This window comes from Salmo trutta, chromosome 18 (genome assembly GCF_901001165.1).
Source record: "Salmo trutta chromosome 18, fSalTru1.1, whole genome shotgun sequence".
In the NCBI taxonomy this organism is placed as follows: Eukaryota; Metazoa; Chordata; class Actinopteri; order Salmoniformes; family Salmonidae; genus Salmo; species Salmo trutta.
The window spans coordinates 7361356-7380009 of NC_042974.1; the positions used below are offsets into that span (position 1 = coordinate 7361356).

The 18654-nt window shown below is 43.2% G+C and overlaps 2 protein-coding genes across 4 annotated transcripts; one reads left to right on the forward strand and one right to left on the reverse strand.

Moving 5' to 3' along the window:
- Positions 1-217: 217 nt before the first annotated feature.
- On the forward strand, positions 218-4666 carry LOC115152806 (probable G-protein coupled receptor 75). Of its 3 annotated transcripts, none has more exons than XM_029697617.1 (5): positions 218-809; positions 1202-1473; positions 1553-1806; positions 2448-2833; positions 3053-4666. In XM_029697617.1, exons 2-5 carry the CDS (start codon positions 1400-1402, stop codon positions 4025-4027), a joined length of 1689 nt encoding a protein of 562 aa, XP_029553477.1. In that variant the 5' UTR covers positions 218-809; positions 1202-1399; the 3' UTR covers positions 4028-4666. The 3 variants fall into 3 exon arrangements, with proteins under 3 accessions (XP_029553477.1, XP_029553479.1, XP_029553478.1); XM_029697619.1 differs by having other exon boundaries at positions 218-419; positions 662-1473; XM_029697618.1 differs by having other exon boundaries at positions 218-419.
- Positions 4667-5135: 469 nt separating this feature from the next.
- Positions 5136-16545, reverse strand: erlec1 (endoplasmic reticulum lectin 1). Its single transcript, XM_029697620.1, has 14 exons — positions 16229-16545; positions 15824-15928; positions 15617-15697; positions 14509-14586; positions 14282-14404; positions 13849-14072; positions 13061-13199; positions 12038-12202; positions 11528-11587; positions 11244-11368; positions 10936-11013; positions 7351-7426; positions 6660-7175; positions 5136-6272 (listed from the first exon to the last, which is right to left on the reverse strand). Exons 1-13 carry the CDS (start codon positions 16370-16372, stop codon positions 7104-7106), a joined length of 1470 nt encoding a protein of 489 aa, XP_029553480.1. The 5' UTR covers positions 16373-16545; the 3' UTR covers positions 5136-6272; positions 6660-7103.
- Positions 16546-18654: the final 2109 nt, after the last annotated feature.

The following is an 18654-nucleotide window of genomic DNA, read 5'->3' on the forward strand; positions in this document are numbered from 1 at the left end:
CTTCTGATTCCGTTAGAATGAGATGTTCAAGCTAGAGGTTGACAGCCCAAGGCAGTAACTGGTACCCGCAAGCGCTGATGTTAAAGATGTACAAACATTAAATAGAAATAGTGACACGAATATATGCACAGTTAATAACATACATGGAGTACCAGTACCGAGTCGAATATGTGGTTAGCTGACATATAAAATACCTATCCAGGCCTGGTAAGATCTGGCATGCGTCAGCAATACCTAGGCAGGGGAACGCGCCCAGTACTGTATGTCATATCCCACGTCTTACGGATCAACTGCGCCCGGTCTTCGTCTTCTCCCGGATAAAAACAAAAATGGATACATCACATCGACAATAAAATACACGCTCTTTTTGAATGATATACTGAGAATAAAAGTGCGTGTGGTTATAATGCATGCGGACGGTAAGTTGCCAATTCCGAATATGAAAATGTAACATATGGGTTGTATAACAATTAGGCCTGTGTCTATTTTCGCGTATTTTCTTTCTCTATTAGCGTTCACATCAATATGACAATGCCTTTATCATTTTCAAGTAAGCCGCAATATTAGGTTGCATACAGAATATAAATATCGTATATTATTGCTTCTGATTATCTGTGAAGGAATACTTCGGTGTTTTTTTTTATTTTTCCAATGCCTGTAGCTGTGGTGGTGGCTGGATGGAGAGCAACACCTTGAGTATTGTATTGGTTTTCATAATCATAATCAAATGACCATGATGACTCGACTATCATATTGAAATCGTTTTGCATCGGAGCATTCACACGCACAGACAGATAAATGCAGATGCGGTAAGCCTGTATGTTTCACTAAATAAATGTGATAATTTTAGAATTCCATATACATTTTCATTATCGATAGTCCTACACAAAAGCTGCACCTCCTATTGTCGTCGTAAGTTCAGCCACATTCTATCATTCTATCCAAATCTATTGTGTAAACATGTATGAAAAACCCTCGACAATAATGATAGAAGGATTAGATTACTGTGTAGGCTACACATTTTATTTGCTTGCTCCTGCTTCAGCCTAGGCCTATTTAGACTTCAGTGTTTGTCTGGCAGGAAGGGGAGGGCTTTTTCCATTGAAAGAGCAGAATTATCATTCACAATGGTCCTCATAGATGTCTTTCATTGTAATAATATGGTGTTGTACTTAACTCAGATTCCTCTGTTTCTATGTAGAAATCTGGGGTCTTTCTCATGACCAAGGGGACCATGTCAATGGAGGAGACAGCAGATACCTTCACCATCCTGTTCAGTGAAATGATGTGAACACCTGTGAGGCTGTTCTCCAGTCTTTACTAACCCAATGGAGAATCTCCATTCAAACAGCTTTTTAGTCCAGGACTAGGCTTAATCTGTGTCCGGGAAACCAGCCCTATGTGTATGATGAATGTGACCAGTCTGCCGTCAGTCTGCCACCACCACACCTACAACAGCAGCCTGGGCCCGAGGTGCGTGGGTTGAAAAGAAAAACACATTTCTGTGAAATGTAAGAAATATGTATCAGCCATCTTCTCCTCCTCCCTCTAGGTCCTCCTCCTCTTCCTCCCCTGGCTGGACCCTGATCCACACGGCTACCCTCACTTCCTGCTCCCTCCTCCTCATCTTCATCTTCTTTCTGGGCTCTTACGGCAACCTGGTGGTGTTCCTCTCCTTCTTCCACCCGGCCTTCCGCAAGTTCCGCACCAACTTCGACTTCATGATCCTGAACTTATCATTCTGTGATATGATTATATGTTGCGTGACTGCGCCGATGTTCGCATTGGTGCTTTTCCTGGACTCAGGTCAGTAGACTGTATTTACCATAGAATTTGGAATAAGAAAACGATTCTGGAACTTTGAGGATTTATAACATGGCCTCTATAGTCATTTCATAGGATCTCTATGATATTTACTTCCTTCTGTTCATTGTTTTGTTCTTGTCTCTTGCTTCAGCTAAGACACTAGGCCCTGTCTGTCTGTTTTGGGTGGCAGGTAGCGTTAGAGCATGTTAGAATCCCAGAGCCGACAAGGTGAAAAATCTGTTGATGTACCCTTGAGCAAGGCACTTAGCCCTTATTGCTTCAGGATTGTCGGTGATAATGGCTGACCCTGGTCGTGACCTCACTCTCCGAGGCTATCTCGGGGAGTTGGTATATGCCAAAAAAAAACACTTTTCTAATTCACATGCATATAATACACACTTGTGTGAAATAGGATGAATGTAATCACCCACCTAATTATTATTATTATTCTGTTGTGTGCCTATTTGAGTTTGCTTGGCTTAATAAACCAATAGAAAAGTCCCAAAACTGCAAACTGTTCCCATCTAGCACTCCAGGCTGACTCAACCAAATTATCCAAGTATTTTTCCAAGTATTTCAACCCTGGTCTGATTCTTGAAGGTTTACAAAAGTCTAAAGAGTAAACTTTTTTTTTGTTCCAGGAGGAGGGGGTGGCGTGTCAAAGACTTTTTGCTTCACCTTCCACCTGACCAGCTCTGCCTTCATCATCATGTCTCTGGAGACAGTAGCTGTAATCGCCCTCCATCGGCTCCGTATGGTCCTGGGCCAGCAGCCCAACCGCATGGCCTCGCTCCCTTGTACTCTGGCTCTCACCGCCCTCCTCTGGACCTCTAGCTTTACTATGGCTGCCCTGCTCACCCTGCGAGCCTACCCCATGAAGGAGGGACCATGCCTGCCTCACTTCGGCCTAACGGGTGGGCCAGCAAGGGTGGTTCTATATGTCTACCTGGCAGACTTTGCCTTCTGTGTGGCGGTGGTGTCTGTCTGCTACCTGATGATCGCTCAGACGCTGAGGAAGAACGCACAGGTGAGGGTGGAAGGGAGGGATGACATTTGATTTTCGTGTCAGGTAAATCACCTTAGCGACCTACCCCTTGCGGGATTATTTGACACGTTTTTAAGAAACTTTAGTCACACTTAATTTCTTAGAACTTGCTATAAGCATGTATAAAGCGAAATAATGTGTTATGACTTATATCATGTTATGTCTCTCAATGCTAAGTGGTTGTTCCCATCCTGTCCCCAGGTGAGGAAGTGCCGCGTCATCACTGTAGACGCCACGCGCCCTCCGCTACCACAACCCCCTCCCCCGCTCATGGCGGCCGGCTTAGAGAGCATGCAGTGTGCCGTCCAGGTTCCTTCACTCTACCGCAACCAGACCTATAACAAGCTCCAACACATTCAGACTCACTCCTACACTAACAGACCCACCAGCCAGGGTCTAGTACCCGGGGCTGCCCAGGGAGCTACCTGCTGCCAGCTTGTCTCTACAGTCAACCTGGCCACAGTTAAAGACTCCAAGGCTGTAGTAACCTGTGTGGTGATTGTATTCTCCGTCCTTCTCTGTTGCCTCCCCATGGGCGTCTCCTTAGCCCAGGACGTCCTCTCTCCAGAGAGCAGCTTCGCTCACTACCAGTTCGAACTGTGCGGTTTCGCGCTCATCTTCCTCAAGTCGTGCATCAACCCATTCGTGTACTCTCGCAACAGTGCCGGGCTTCGCCGGCGTGTCCTCTGCTGCCTCCAATGGGTGGCGCTGGTGTTCCTCTGCTGCAAGCACAAGACGCGGCTCCATGCCATGGGTAAAGGCAGTCTCGAGGTCAACCGTAACAAGTCCTCGCACCACGAGACCAACTCTGCCTATGTCCTCTCACCCAAGCCACAAAGGAGACTGGTGGATCAAGCCTGTGGACCCAGTCACTCCCGGGACTGTGCCCCCAGTCCGAGAGCTACGGGCGGGCATGGTGGGCGTAAGCCCCGGCCCCCTAGCACCTCCACCCCCATCAACACCCGTATTGAGCCCTACTACAGTATCTACAACAGCAGCCCCTCTGCAGGACCCGGCTCCCCTACCAACAGTCTGCAGCCTGCTGCCAACTCCTCCTCCTCCCAGGCCTTTGGGTTCAATAAGTCCTACGTTGCCATGCACTATCACATCCACCAGGAGGTGCTGCAGGACGTTGAGAGCACCTCAGCCTATAAGATACCCATACCTTCAGTCTGACTAACCACCATGATTGATTGGATCCCTTCAGTCTAAACTGATGAATAACCTTGGCTTAGACCTGAAGATTTGTGTTGGCTCGCCAATCTAATGCCAATAGGCTTTAGTTCAGTGGGCTAACATAGTCTTGCGGGTCTGCCGGACTTTGCGAGCACCTCGGTGCATCAGATCTCCATACCTTCAGTCTAACTTACAATGATTTATACATGAATTGATTTGTTTATTGATCAGATACTGTACTTTGAGTGTAACCTAGCCACCATGCTGAAACTGGAGAGGGATTGGGAATATAGATCAGGGATGCTAACAGTTACTATAATATTATACGACTATTACCACAAGACACCAGAGTAAAGGGATACCAATTGTCTGAATATCATGTGGTATTGAACTGTTAGAGGTAAAGAATAACCCCCATTGACTTTAGAATATAAAATGGAAGATCTCTTAGTGTAGAGGGAGAGAAACAGTACTGATCCCATATTGTTATTGATGTTACTGAAATAAGTGGAATCAATTTTTACACTGACATGACATTTTTCATATTGTACAATTTAATGGTCTTTCTCGTCATAATAATACTGTATTTGTGAGTCTCATACATGTTCTATGATATCAGTAAATGTTTTGCAAGTGCAATGTGTCCAGTGAGCTCCTGGCAAAGAAAATATCTAAATTTAATTTGTATTGTAGATCCACAAAGGTAAACACCTCTTATGGAGTAAGAGACCTCTGGTGGTCAACTAATCAACCTGCAACTCACTGTCCAAGCGTTTGTCATGTCCAGTACAGTGGTTCTCAACCCCCAGACGTTTCACCATGTTGTTGAACTAACTCACCTGATTCACCTAGTCAAGGGTTTGATGATTAGTTGACAAGTTCAATCAGGTGAGCAAGCTGTGGAATAGTTAAAATACATGGAATGTACGGGGTTACCGAGAACCCCTGATCTATTGTATCACATGATCTACCAGTGATCAGACAGAAGTCACTTTTTCTTTAGAGAAAAGCATCAGTTGGCCTTTTACTAAATCTATAATGGTTGAGAGCTGAGGGCCATTCAGGTTATCACATTGTGGCTATCCAAGACAATGGGGTATGACTAGAATTCATTTTAACCTAACTTTGTTCAGATAGTTTTATTTATTTTTTCAGTGTATCCCTCATTTAAACCACAGAACACACCAGATTTAGAAATCCACAGAAATGACATCCGATTCAGTGCATATCCAATGTTAATCATCAGCGCTCGTCAATAACATCCGGGGATTGAATTCACAGCACATCAGTATATAAGATACTCTCACTCACCCTGTAACGTAACAACAAACAGGGTTGGGGTCAATTCCTTTTCATCCCAGTCAATTCCGGAAGTAAACTGAAATTCAAATCCTAATTTTCCTTACTGCTTTCGAATGAGGAAATAGAAATTGGAATTTCAGTTTACTTCCTCAATTGACCCCAACACCAAAGCCCCAGTCTTAATATGCCCAGATATTGTTTGTCCACATATTTTTAAATTCAAACTGACTTTGTCAAAAGATACTGTATCTACAAAAAAAAATCTGTATAATTGTCAAGGACAAGCATGTAATCATACTGAAATTAAACCCAAATAAATACAGTTAAAATGTTGACGATAAAACCAGCTACGTATAAAAAACACGAGCAGAGAAAATTATTTTATGTAGAGGTGCTGACTACCGGAGAATAAACTATCAGCTCTAAAAATAAAGAGTCGCACACTCTGTAAATCACCAATGTTTCAGCATCACTGTGCCTTCTTCAGGGTGATGTCATGAATGCTTAAACCAGGTTATGTAGACAAACAGTGCAATTAGTGCAACCAATGACAATAGTGAAGAGTGTGTCAAAATTAGGTTCATTAGAATGAATTGAGTGAAACTATTAAAAAATAAAAATGATAGGCTATTGTTATCATATGGAAACATAAATATTGTATACATTATTTGTTTCCTATTTCATTTAAAAAAAAAATGGTTCCATGTAATCTTTTGGTTCAACCATAATGCATAATCAGAATCATCAACAGGTGTATGCTGCTAAGCTGTACAAAGAATATATCCATTTATAAGACTTGTTTATAAAATGGGCCTGAGATCAAAGTCAATATTCAGACCACTAGGGGTCAATGTTTTTAGATAGGATATCCAGTAAGCCTCCCTTTGTAGTAGTAGAATCTCCATGATACCTCCTCTCCTTGGTCGAGCAACATGCTCAATGCCTGTGTATTTGAGGGAGAAGATTGGTTGATTAGCTTCAACAAAGTGAGCTGCTACTGGATAGTCAATGTTTTTTAACAGTTTCACTCAATTATTAAGTTCATTAGAAAGAGTTATGACACACCCCTCACTATTGTCATTGGTTGCACTGTTTGTCTATATAACCTGGTTTAACATTCATGACATTACCCTGAAGAAGGCACAGTGATGCCGAAATGTTGGTGATTTACCCAATAAATTACTGGGAGTTATATATATTTATAGTGTTCGACTCTATTTTTATAGCTGATAAAACCAACTACAACATGGAAGCTGGTTCTCCTGATGATGCTGTTTAAATGATTGGTTGTTCTGTCCTGGCATCTTGGCCAGAGAACACCAGAACTAACCTGCCCTAAGAGGAAGATCTGAAGTCCAGTCCATAGAGCCTTGTGGAGTGAACAGGGTCCCATTTCCAACTCAGATCAAATGTAAGGTTTATCATAAGGTTTTTGATGCAACATGGAGTTGGTTCAGTACATAGGAGGTTTAAGCCAGGGTGGAAGAGGGGGGCTGTGGTCCTGGGTTCCAAGGGCCGTTCCAGGATCAACACGCTCCTCTCCAAGTCCATGTCAGTCTGGACCTCCTGAGTAGTGCCATGGGCCTTGGTTCATCAAGTCTTCCATTTCAGGACGTCTTTGCCTAAATCCCTGTCCTTTATTTTCTAGAACAAAGAATACGTTTTACTAGATGTGCACATCAATTTCTCAATTTAAATGTAGTAAAACATCTTCATTTTTAGTTCTGCTCATCCCTCCTTTTTGCCGTCTCTTCAGTCTCCTCTGTCAGTGCTGTTAGCTGGAGATGGATAGAAGGCCTTTCTCATCAGCTGTGTCCAGGATCTGGCATATAACTGGAGACTCAACCTGATGGAGAAGAAAATGACCTGATCATGTTTATTTGCCAGGTGTAGTGAATACATTGGAAATCTGACTCGCCCAACCGCTTGCGGGAAAAACACAAAAACAGCAAGAATGGGTTCAAGTGTTTAACCATAACATGGTGAGAGTGATGTGTGTGTGTGTGTGTGTGCATTCTTACCCCAAGGACGTACTGGCAGGTCTGAGGCTCCAGCATGTACACAGTGACGGCATGGGGAGACTCAGACTCCTTACACCTGAGACACAGGACGGGCTTCAATCAGAGACCGGCTGTGTATTCAGTGACATGAAACGTTCTGAACGAGAATGCCAAGTTTGCAAAGCTGTCATCTAGGCAGAGGGTGGCTACTTTGAAGAATCTCAAAATAATTTGGTTTTGTTTTAACACTTTTTTGGTTACTACATGATTCCATATGTGTTATTTCATAATTGATGTCTTCAGTATTATTCTACAATGTACAAAACAGTAAAAAATTAAGAAAAATCCTTGAATGAGTAGGTATGGCCAAACTTTTCACTGGTACTGTATATTATATTAAGAGACCTTACTAGACCACACCGATGATGACTCACAATATACAGTACCAGTCAAAAGTTTGGACACACCTACTAATTCAAGGGTTTTAATTTATGTTTTACTATTTTCTACATTTTACAATAATAGTGAAGACATCAAAACTATGGAATCATGTAAACGGCCCTTTTTCACCCTGTCTTTCAAAAATAATTAGTAAAAATCCAAATAACTTCACAGATCTTCATTGTAAAGGGTTTAAACACTGTTTCCCATGCTTGTTCAATGAACAATTAATGAACATGCACCTGTGGAACGGTCGTTAAGACACTAACAGCTTACAGACGGTAGGCAATTGAGGTCACAGTTATGAAAACAGAACACTAAAGAGGCCTTTCTACGGACTCTAATAAATTGCAATGTCCGTACAGTGAGACACCTAAGACAGGGAGACAGGACAGACAACTGATCGTCCTCGCAGTGGCAGACCACGTGTAATAACACCTGTACAGGATCGGTACACCACACCTGCGGAACAGGTACAGGAGGGCAACAACAACTGCCCGAGTTGCAGCAGGAACGCACAATCCCTCCATCAGTGCTCAGACTGTCGGCAATAGGCTTATAGGCCTGTTGTAAGGCAGGTCCTCACCAGACATCACCGTTTCGGGTAGCCTTCCACAAACATCCCACAATAAGTTGGGTGAATTTTGGCCCATTCCTCCTGACAGAGCTGGCGTAACTGAGTCAGGTTTGTAGGCCTTCTTGCTCGCACACACTTTTATAGTTCTGCCCTCAAATATTCTAAAGGATTGGGGTCAGGGCTTTGTGATGGCCACTCCAATCCCTTGGCATTGACTTTAAGCCATTTTGCCACAACTTTGGAAGTATGCTTGGGGTCATTGTCCATTTGGAAGACCCATTTGCGACCAAGCTTTAACTTCCTGACTGATGCCTTGAGATGTTGCTTCAATATATCCACGTACTTTTCCTGCCTCATGATGCCATCTATTTTGTGAAGTGCACCAGTCCCTCCTGCAGCAAAGCACCCCCACAACATGACGCTGCCACCCCCGTGCTTCACGGTTGGGATGGTGTTCTTCGGCTTGCAAGCCTCCCACTTTTTCCTCCAGACATAACAATGGTAATTATGGCCAAACAGTTCTATTTTTGTTTCATCAGACCAGAGGACATTTCTCCAAAAAGTACAATATTTGTCCCCATGTGCAGTTGCAAACCGTAGTCTGGCTTTTTTATGCCGGTTATGGAGAAGTGCCTTCTTCCTTGCTGAGCGGGCCTTTCAGGTTATGTGGATATAGATACTTTTGTATCTTCACAAGGTCCATTGCTGTTGTTCTGGGATTGATTTGCACTTTTCGCACCAAAGTACGTTCATCTCTAGGAGACAGAACGCGTCTCCTTCCTGAGCGGTATGACGGCTGCGTGGTACCATGGTGTTTATACTTGCCTACTATTGTTTGTACAGATGAACATGGTACCTTCCAGGCATTTGGAAATTGTTCCCAAGGATGAAGCAGACTTGTGGAGGTCTACAATTTGTTTTATGAGGTCTTGGCTGATTTATTTTGATGTTCCCATTAGGTCAAGCAAAGAGGCACTGAGTTTGAAGGGAGGCCTTGAAATATACTGCTCAAAAAAATAAAGGGAACACTAAAATAACACATCCTAGATCTGAATGAAAGAAATAATCTTATTAAATACTTTTTTCTTTACATAGTTGAATGTGCTGACAACAAAATCACACAAAAATAATCAATGGAAATCCAATTTATCAACCCATGGAGGTCTGGATTTGGAGTCACACAAAATTAAAGTGGAAAACCACACTACAGGCTGATCCAACGTTGATGTAATGTCCTTAAAACAAGTAAAAATGAGGCTCAGTAGTGTGTGTGGCCTCCACGTGCCTGTATGACCTCCCTACAACGCCTGGGCATGCTCCTGATGAGGTGGCGGATGGTCTCCTGAGGGATCTCCTCCCAGACCTGGACTAAAGCATCCGCCAACTCCTGGACAGTCTGTGGTGCAATGTGGCGTTGGTGGATGGAGCGAGACATGATGTCCCAGATTTGCTCAATTGGATTCAGGTCTGGGGAACGGGCGGGCCAGTCCATAGCATCAATGCCTTCCTCTTGCAGGAACTGCTGACACACTCCAGCCACATGAGGTCTAGCATTGTCTTGCATTAGGAGCAACCCCCACCTGTGGACGTCGGGCCCTCATACCACCCTCATGGAGTCTGTTTCTGACCGTTTGAGCAGACACATGCACATTTGTGGCCTGCTGGAGGTCATTTTGCAGGGCTCTGGCAGTGCTCCTCCTGCTCCTCCTTGCACAAAGGCGGAGGTAGCTGTCCTGCTGCTGGGTTGTTGCCCTCCTACGGCCTCCTCCACGTCTCCTGATGTACTGGCCTGTCTCCTGGTAGCGCCTCCATGCTCTGGACACTACGCTGACAGACACAGCAAACCTTCTTGCAACAGCTCGCATTGATGTGCCATCCTGGATGAGCTGCACTACCTGAGCCACTTGTGTGGGTTGTAGACTCCGTCTCATGCTACCACTAGAGTGAAAGCACCGCCAGCACTCAAAAGTGACCAAAACATCAGCCAGGAAGCATAGGAACTGAGAAGTGGTCTGTGGTCCCCACCTGCAGAACCACTCCTTTATTGGGGGTGTCTTGCTAATTGCCTATAATTTCCACCTGTTGTCTATTCCATTTGCACAACAGCATGTGAAATGTATTGTCAATCAGTGTTGCTTCCTAAGTGGACAGTTTGATTTCACAGAAGTGTGATTGACTTGGAGTTACATTGTGTTGTTTAAGTGTTCCTTTTATTTTTTTGAGCAGTGTACATCCACAGGTACACCTCCAATTGAATCAAATGATGTCAATCAGCCTTCTAAAGCCATGACATCATTTTCTGGAATTTTCCAAGCTGTTTAAAGGCACAGTCAATTTTGTGTATGTAAACTTCTGACCCACTGAAATTGTGATACAGTGAATAATAAGTGAAATAATCTGTCTGTAAACAATTGTTGGAAAAATTACTTGTGTCATGCACAAAGTATATGTCCTAACCGACTTGCCAAAACTATAGTTTGTTAAGAAGAAATTTGTGGAGTGGTTGAAAAACAAGTTTTAATGACTCCAACCTAAGTGTATGTATACTTCAGACTTCAACTGTATATAAGAATATCAAGAGACCCTACTTGAGCTTGACGATGACCTGTCTGGGTTTCCCCGTCAGGTCACACACGTCCCCATGGCCGTAGAAGAGGGACACCAGTCTGGGGAGGAAGTACAACAACCATGAAGTCCTTATCCTCACTATCAATCAGGTTTCCTGGATACTGATGAATCCTATTCCTGGACTAAAACGCCCTTTCAATTGATATTCTCCATTGAGCTTAATCTTTGTCCAGGACACCAGCCCCTAATACCCCAATATTCATTAACATAGTGCTGATCAGTGAAATAAAATGTAAAAAAAAACGTATTGTATAGCTGACGGACGTACTTGACTTTCTGGACCCCGTCGTCTTTGAACTGGTAGGATCGGGCCACGTTCTTCTGAGCCCACTGCAGATGTTCCTCAGCGTTCCAACTGCCCACTACCACAATGTTCTTCCCCTGCTCCTTATCCTGGGAGAGAATCAATTCATCATCCTGTATTAGATACTTTAACATAGCAAAAAATACATGAGGCACCCAGCCAGCCAATACTAACATCTTTCGGTCTACAGGAAATATTGTGCTTTAAGCATTTCAACATTACTGAGCTACTAAGTAAATAACCCTTACCTCATGGTACTGATGTACATGCTTCCCATAGCAGAACTCATACTTCCACCATCCCACTCCCTGCAACACACGTTCCAGACATCAGACAGAGGCTACAGTATGAAGAGTTGTGGGAGTTGAATTTACCACAGGTGAGCTCCAATCAAGATGTAGGAACATCTTAAGGATGATCAATGGAAACAGGATACAGCTGAGCTCAATTTCGAGTCTCATAGCAAAGGGCTGAATACTTATGTAAATAAGCTACGTGTTTTATAAATTTGCAAACATTTCTAAGAAACAGTTTTCGCTATGTCATTATAGGGTATTGTGTGTAGATTGCTGAGGGTTTTTACTTATTTAATACATTTTTGAATAAGGCTGTAACGTAACAAAATGTGGAAAAAGTCAAGGGGTCTGAATACTTTGAAGGTACTGCATATTACATTGAATTAACACAAGCCAATGAGCAGTAGCCAATGAGCAGGTGTCTCTTTCAACAGCCAGCCTATCAGCAGGCCTCATACTAACCCCATGGAGACAGTAGGAGCCACTCAGGAACTCTTTGATCAGCTGCTCGTCTGTCAGACGGGAGATGTGGGTGGTTCCCACGGTAACCTGGGTCTGCCCGCCCACCACCAGGGGCTTATGGGTAGAGGAGAAGGCCTCCTCTCTCACGGGGGACGTACTCTCCTCCTGGAGGACAAGAGAGGGGAGGAGGTGTTTAGTTAGAAGACATTACACAGACAGCTTCTAAACCTGGGTTGTGTTCAGTACAGACAAAACAGTTTTCAAACAGCGGGAATAGCTACCTACCCGAACTTGTCCAACAGGAACACACATTTTCATTCTTCTGATCATGACCCTGTATTGCCCCATCAGTGGTGTAAAGTATTTAAGTAAAAATACTTTAATGTACTACTTAAGTAGTTTTTTGGGGGTATCTGTATATTTTTGACAACTTTTACATCACTACATTCCTAAAGAAAATGATGTACTTTACTCCATACATTTTCCCTGACACCCAAAAGTGCTCGTTACATTTTGAATGCTTAAGAGGACAGAAAAGGTCCAATTCACACACTTATCAACACAACATCCCTGGTCATCCCTACTGCCTATGATCTGACAACTCACTAAACACAAATGCTTTGTTTCTGAATGATGTCTGAGTGTTGGAGTGTGCCTCTGGCTATCTGTAAAAAAAAATAAAACATGAAAGATTGTGCCATCTGGTTTGCTTAATATAATGAATTTGAAACAATTTATACTTTTTAGTTTTGATACTAAAGTATATTTCAAACCAAATACTTTTAGACTTTTACTCAAGTAGTATTTTACTGGGTGACTTTTACTTGAGTCATTTCTATTAAGGTATCTTTACTTTTACTCACGTATGACAATTGGGTACTTTTTCCACCACTGTGCCCCACTACCATCGCCTCTTATCTTCAACATTCCCTTCTCTCCTGTCTTCTTTCTCAGTCTCTCTTTCTCCTCCCCTAGTCTCTCTCCTTCCCCCCCTTCCCTCTCTCCATCCTCCTCCTTTCTCACTTCTCTTTCCGGGGCAGCGGCAGTGAAGGTCGGTTTCAGCAGCTCCTGCTCCCGGTCCATCTGAGAGAGACTGTGAGGCCGCAGGGGAGAACCAGACATGGCCTGGCAGAAGATGGCATTCACTGGGGACGACTTGAACCTAACAGACCACGGGATAAAGATATAAGCCTCCATAACATTTCAAACAAGGTAGTCCCCTTTACTTCTAGTTGCATTAGCTAAATCAGCTATGGTAGTTGTGAAATACATCATGAGGGGAATTGGTTGGGTTGGGGATGCAGTTTACAGTAGACCTGCTGCTACCCATATTTTTAATTAACTGACTGGGAACACATTCTAATTTACAGCAACAACCTGTGGAATAGTTACAGGGGAGAGGAGGGGGATGAATGAGCCAATTGTAAACTGGGGATGATTAGGTGAATGTGATGGTATGAGGGCCAGATTGGGAATTAAGCCAGCACACCGGGGTTAACACCCCTACTCTTACGATAAGTGTCATGGGATCTTAAGTGACCACAGAGAGTCAGGACACCCGTTTAACGTCCCACCCGAAAGATGGCACCCTACACAAGGCAATGTCCCCAATCACTGCCCTGGGGCATTGGGATATTTTTTTAGACAAGAGGAAAGAGTGCCTCCTACTGGCCCTCCAACACTACTTCCAGCAGCATCTGGTTTCCCATCCAGGGACTGACCCTGCTTAGCTTCAGTGGCAAGCCAGCAGTGGGGTGAAGGGTGGTATGCTGCTGTATTTTGGGTGTGTACCTCATTCTCTCTCTACCCACCTGTATTTGGGGTGTGCACAGATCAGAGGGGTCAGCACCACTACTTCGTACTCGCAGGTAGTGACCTCAGCGATAGAGAGGATCTCGTTCTTGGCTTCGGGGTGGCAGACATACAGCACGTTGGTGGAGCGAGGCGTGTTCTGTTTCAGGACGCACGCTGTCCCGTGGGCCATCAACACCGGGTAGTATGGAGTCAGCTGGCCTTCCACGTTCTTAGTGGGAACCTAGAAACATTTATATTTTTGTCGCTTAGCAGAGACATCGGCGCATTCAACTTAGGTAGATAAACTAATCACTGCAAGTAAAACCTTCAAAATAGCGACCCATGATTAGAGAGAGAAATAAAACAAGAAAAGACAAAGTTCAAAGAAGTCTTAAGAAGTGTTTTTTAATTTTCTTTTATGTGTATGAGCCAAAATGTTGAACAACCAACCTCTTTCTCAGCTTCTGGCGTAGGATCCATCTCCTCGACTTTCTCTACAATCTCTGTTCCTGAAGTGGCTGAAGACTCTGTCGACTTGGTCATGCTTCCCAAGACGTACTCCTGAACTTTGATCTGCCAGATCAACACGAAAATCATTTTTTCTTATTTATTGCAACATACTTGATGGTAGACATTATAATGATGCCAATTTTGAAGTAACATAATTTCCCACTGACCTGTCCCGTCTCCTTCTCCTCATGGTATTGTCTCACATGTTTCCCATGACACACCTCATACGTCCAGTATGACTCGATCTATTAATTAACACCACAACAAATGCCAGAAGAGACCGTGGTTAGCCTATCCATAGAAAGTGACAGCACAGTACATGACATACACTACCGTTCAAAAGTTTGGGGTCACTTAGAAATGTTCTTGTTTTTGAAAGAAAAGCATTTTTTTGTCCATTAAAATAACATAAAATGTATCAGTAATACAGTGTAGACATTGTTAATGTTGTAAATGACTATTGTAGCTGGAAACGGCAGATTTTTTACGGATTACCTACAGGAGTGATGGTTGCTGATAATGGGCCACTGTACGCCTATGTAGATATTCCATACAAAAAAATCTGCCGTCTACACTGTATTTCTGATCAATTTGATGTTATTTTAATGGACCAAAAAAATAGCTTTTCTTTCAAAAACAAGGAAAGTTTTAAATGACCCCAAACTTTTGAACGGTAGTATTTATTTGTATTTATTATGGATCCCCATTAGCTGCTGCCAAAGTAGCAACTACTCTTCCTGGGGTCCAGCAAAATTAAGGTGATTTATACCATTTTAAAACATTGCAATACATTCACAGATTTCACAACACACTGTGTCCTCAGGTCCCTACTCCATATCTACATTACTAAATCCAAGTGTATGTATAGTGTGTATGTTATCGTGTGTGTGTGTGTGTGTGTGTATGCATGTGTCTGTGCCAATGCTTGTGTTGTTTCACAGTCCTCACTGTTCCATAAGGTGTTTATCTGTTTTTTTAAATCAAATTTTACGCTTGCGTCAGTTACTTGATGTCGACTAGAGTACCATGTAGTCATGGCTCTATGTAGTACTGTGTGCCTCCATAGTCTGTTCTGGACTTGGGGACTGTGAAGAGGCCTCTTGTGGCATGACTTGTGGGGTATGCATGGGAGTCCGAGCTGTGTGCCAGTAGTTTAGACAGTGTACATCTTTAGCATGTGATCCCTAGGGGGGAACCCATGACATTAGTGTTGCAGTGGTACTCAATATAGCCTATATTTAGACAGAAGTAGAAGTGAAACGGTTCAGTTCTCACTCTGTAGGAGCAGCTGTTCTGTTTGAACAGTGGGTCCAGCAGATCACCTGGAGTGGGACCAGCGTACACCTTGTCATCATCCTGAGAGAGAAGGGTGAGGAGAGACAGAGGCAGAAAGACAAACAGACACAGAGAGAGACAGGAGGATCAGCAAGACAAGCAATGTTGTTGAAAAGAGTGAAACTGAAAATGATTAATCTAACTCACGCCATCTCCATTTGACAGGGAAGGCAGGAGACATTTGTATTTCTCCTTCTCTGTTGTTGTCATGATGACAAAGTCATCTTCTTTGTAGAGGGCACCTGAGGTTGGCTATGGAAGGACAGATTTTGGGTCAGATGTGTAAGTGTTTACAGCAGGTAGTGTAACTGTACTTTACAGCAGTCATAACAGGCAAACTATGCATGGTCAGGTTTTGCGTTGGCAGTCATATGACAGCCATAACAAGGAATATCAGCTAGCTAGGCTTAAGCTTAACAGACTTTATCACCATTTAAAACTAGCTAGCTAACGTTCGCTTTTCAATTAACTCATAAATAACCAGCCATGATTTAACGTTAACTATGACAAAAACTATATTTATTCTCTATCACACAACCACACAACACTCACCAGGGTGAATTCGGCCCCAGGCCAGTTAATTTTGAATGGGATTTCATCAGTAAACGAAGGAGATCCCCCTCTGTTAGCCGACACACCACAATACACCTCCAACAAACCCCCAAACAACACGAACAACAGCCTAGTCCCGTCCATTACCTCTGCAAGGCTCGTTCGCTAACTACCTTCTACGGCGCCTGCCAAGGCATGAGATAGCTAACCTGAGTTAAAACCGGGTTAGCTTCTGAGTTATCGTAAAATTATGAATCCATCTGGCTGTCTCTCTTTCATTTGTCAACACAGCGAACAGGAAGTATCTAGTCGCTTGCCACGTCTATTTCCGGTGCAGCCGGTTTAGCCAGCTTTGGGACACAACATCGACAGTCTGTATTGGTTGGACTCCCTGAGTTGTGAATTGTTCTTGTGGGTGGCGTCGGAAAACAACCCTACCACAATATAGCCGGCTTCACCCCAAAAAATACGTTTCCTGTCAACAAAAGCATATGTATAATCTTTAGGAACTCTACTTACCAGAAACCAACCTTACTAAAGCACAAACTGTTCGGGTCATTCTGTGCTGTCCACCCTCTCCTACTTTCCTCGGGGTCTCAGGCGGTAGTTGTAATACTGTTGTACCCTGTATATAGCCTCGGTGTTATTATTTTATTCTTACTTTTTATTCAAATTTTTACTTCAGTTTATTTAGGAAATATTTTCTTAACTCTATTTTTTGAACTGCATTGTTGGTTAATAAGGATCTGACCCTTTTTTTGATACCATTTGAAAGGAAACACTTTGAAGTTTGAGGAAATGTTAATTTAATGTAGGAGAATATAACACATTCGATCTGGTAAAAGATAATACAAAGAACAAACCAAGCACTTTCTTGTATTTTTTTTTTGTACCATCATCTTTGAAATGCAAGAGAAAGGCCAAAAAATTACTTAGGAATCTAAGCGCAATTTAGATTTTGGACACTAGATGGTATCAGTGTATGTGCAAATGTAGTAGAGTGATGTTGTTCCCCTAGATTATGCACCAAGTTGCACGCAAGGACAGTTCAAGTAGGCCAGGTCAAGAGGGGATGTTAATAAGTTAATAACAATAATAATAATTCAATGTGTTTTCTTTATTTAATTACAGCAGCATAGTTAATGTTATTTTTCGGTGTACAAACATTTTTTGATATCTATATTGTAAATACACCTAATTGTAAAAGTTTGTATATTTTGGTTTGGTCCATCGCGGGTTATCCGTACTTACATACCCTTCTATCAATCTCTTTTGCCAGGACCTTCAGCTAGCAAGGTGCCCGAGAGCTGTGACTGCACTGAGGGCTAACATATTGTGTGTTGTCTCTTCGTGTGCATGTCGAATAAACATGATTCAACCATCATAATTCCAGTTGTGGCAGTGTCCTAATTAAAAGTACACAACGCAGAACGAACCACGCTACAAACTGGTGCCGTGACCTGCCGACTGGTCAGCTCGAGCCGACCCCCGGGAGCTGTGCATGTGGCTGAGGCGCACGACCTGCGCATGCGCATTTGTTGATGGTTTGCTGTAAGCTAATATATACTGTAAACAGTGAATGTGAGTGTAGCATATTCATTAGATACAGGTATTCGTGCTTATTTGTATATTTTTGATGAATTTGTTTATTGCAATTATTTTTTTGTATTTGAATGCAGTAAATTACATTGTATTTTAGTGCTCTGTTGAGCCATGGAAGACTCTCAAGTCCATAAATTTAGTTATGCTGGGGACTTTAGTGTGGGTAGAGGGAGGGGTGTACTTGCATTTACGCCAATTGTACAGTCAGCTCCTGGGAGTAGAGCGTTTGCTAGTCCTGAGTTTGCAAGCGCTGGGAGGGGTAGGCTGTTTGTTCCACCTGACCAGGGTATCCCACCTCCGAGTCAGCTTAGTGACATTATTAAGCAGATTGGTTCAGAGATAGGGGAATCTATCAGAGCGAGTTTACTGCAGTCTGGGGTTTCAAGTCTTTCTCCTGCCTGTCCCCCTCACCAACCCCAGCAGTTTCCCCTGCCTGAGCAGTGTGGGTCAACCTTTATTGATGCGTCCAAGCTGAATCTGGTTGTGAAGTCCGATGTTAGTCCTCCACCTTTCTTTAGGGGTGATGGCTCAGATAAGTACTCTGTCCTGGAGTGGGAGGAGTTAATGGGAGTCTACTTAGAGAAGAGGGGTTACACTGGGTCTGAGAATGTTGGGGAGGTGATGTCTAGGCTCATGGGGAGGGCACGGGATGTGACCAAAGTCTGGATGCGTAACAACCCTGTTGTCACAGATGTTAAGACGGTGTTCAGTGTTCTCAAGCAACACTTTGGGGATACTGTCTGCTCAGGTATGCCATTAGCTGATTTCTATTCAATCAAACCATATGCTAATGAGGGTCCAATAGATTTCTGGATTAGGCTTAA

What these genes read in the sequence shown, in the direction of transcription:
- LOC115152806 (XM_029697617.1), top strand. Translation starts at nt 1,400, where the DNA reads ATGTGTATGATGAATGTGACCAGTCTGCCGTCAGTCTGCCACCACCAC. An exon ending in AACAGCAGCCTGGGCCCGAG is followed by an intron (nt 1,474 to 1,552) that starts GTGCGTGGGTTG and finishes TCCTCCCTCTAG; the next exon opens with GTCCTCCTCCTCTTCCTCCC. An exon ending in GGTGCTTTTCCTGGACTCAG is followed by an intron (nt 1,807 to 2,447) that starts GTCAGTAGACTG and finishes TTTTTGTTCCAG; the next exon opens with GAGGAGGGGGTGGCGTGTCA.
- erlec1 (XM_029697620.1), bottom strand. Translation starts at nt 16,372, where the DNA reads ATGGACGGGACTAGGCTGTTGTTCGTGTTGTTTGGGGGTTTGTTGGAG. An exon ending in CTGGGGCCGAATTCACCCTG is followed by an intron (nt 15,929 to 16,228) that starts GTGAGTGTTGTG and finishes GTCCTTCCATAG; the next exon opens with CCAACCTCAGGTGCCCTCTA. An exon ending in TGTGCACACCCCAAATACAG is followed by an intron (nt 13,200 to 13,848) that starts GTGGGTAGAGAG and finishes GTGGTCTGTTAG; the next exon opens with GTTCAAGTCGTCCCCAGTGA.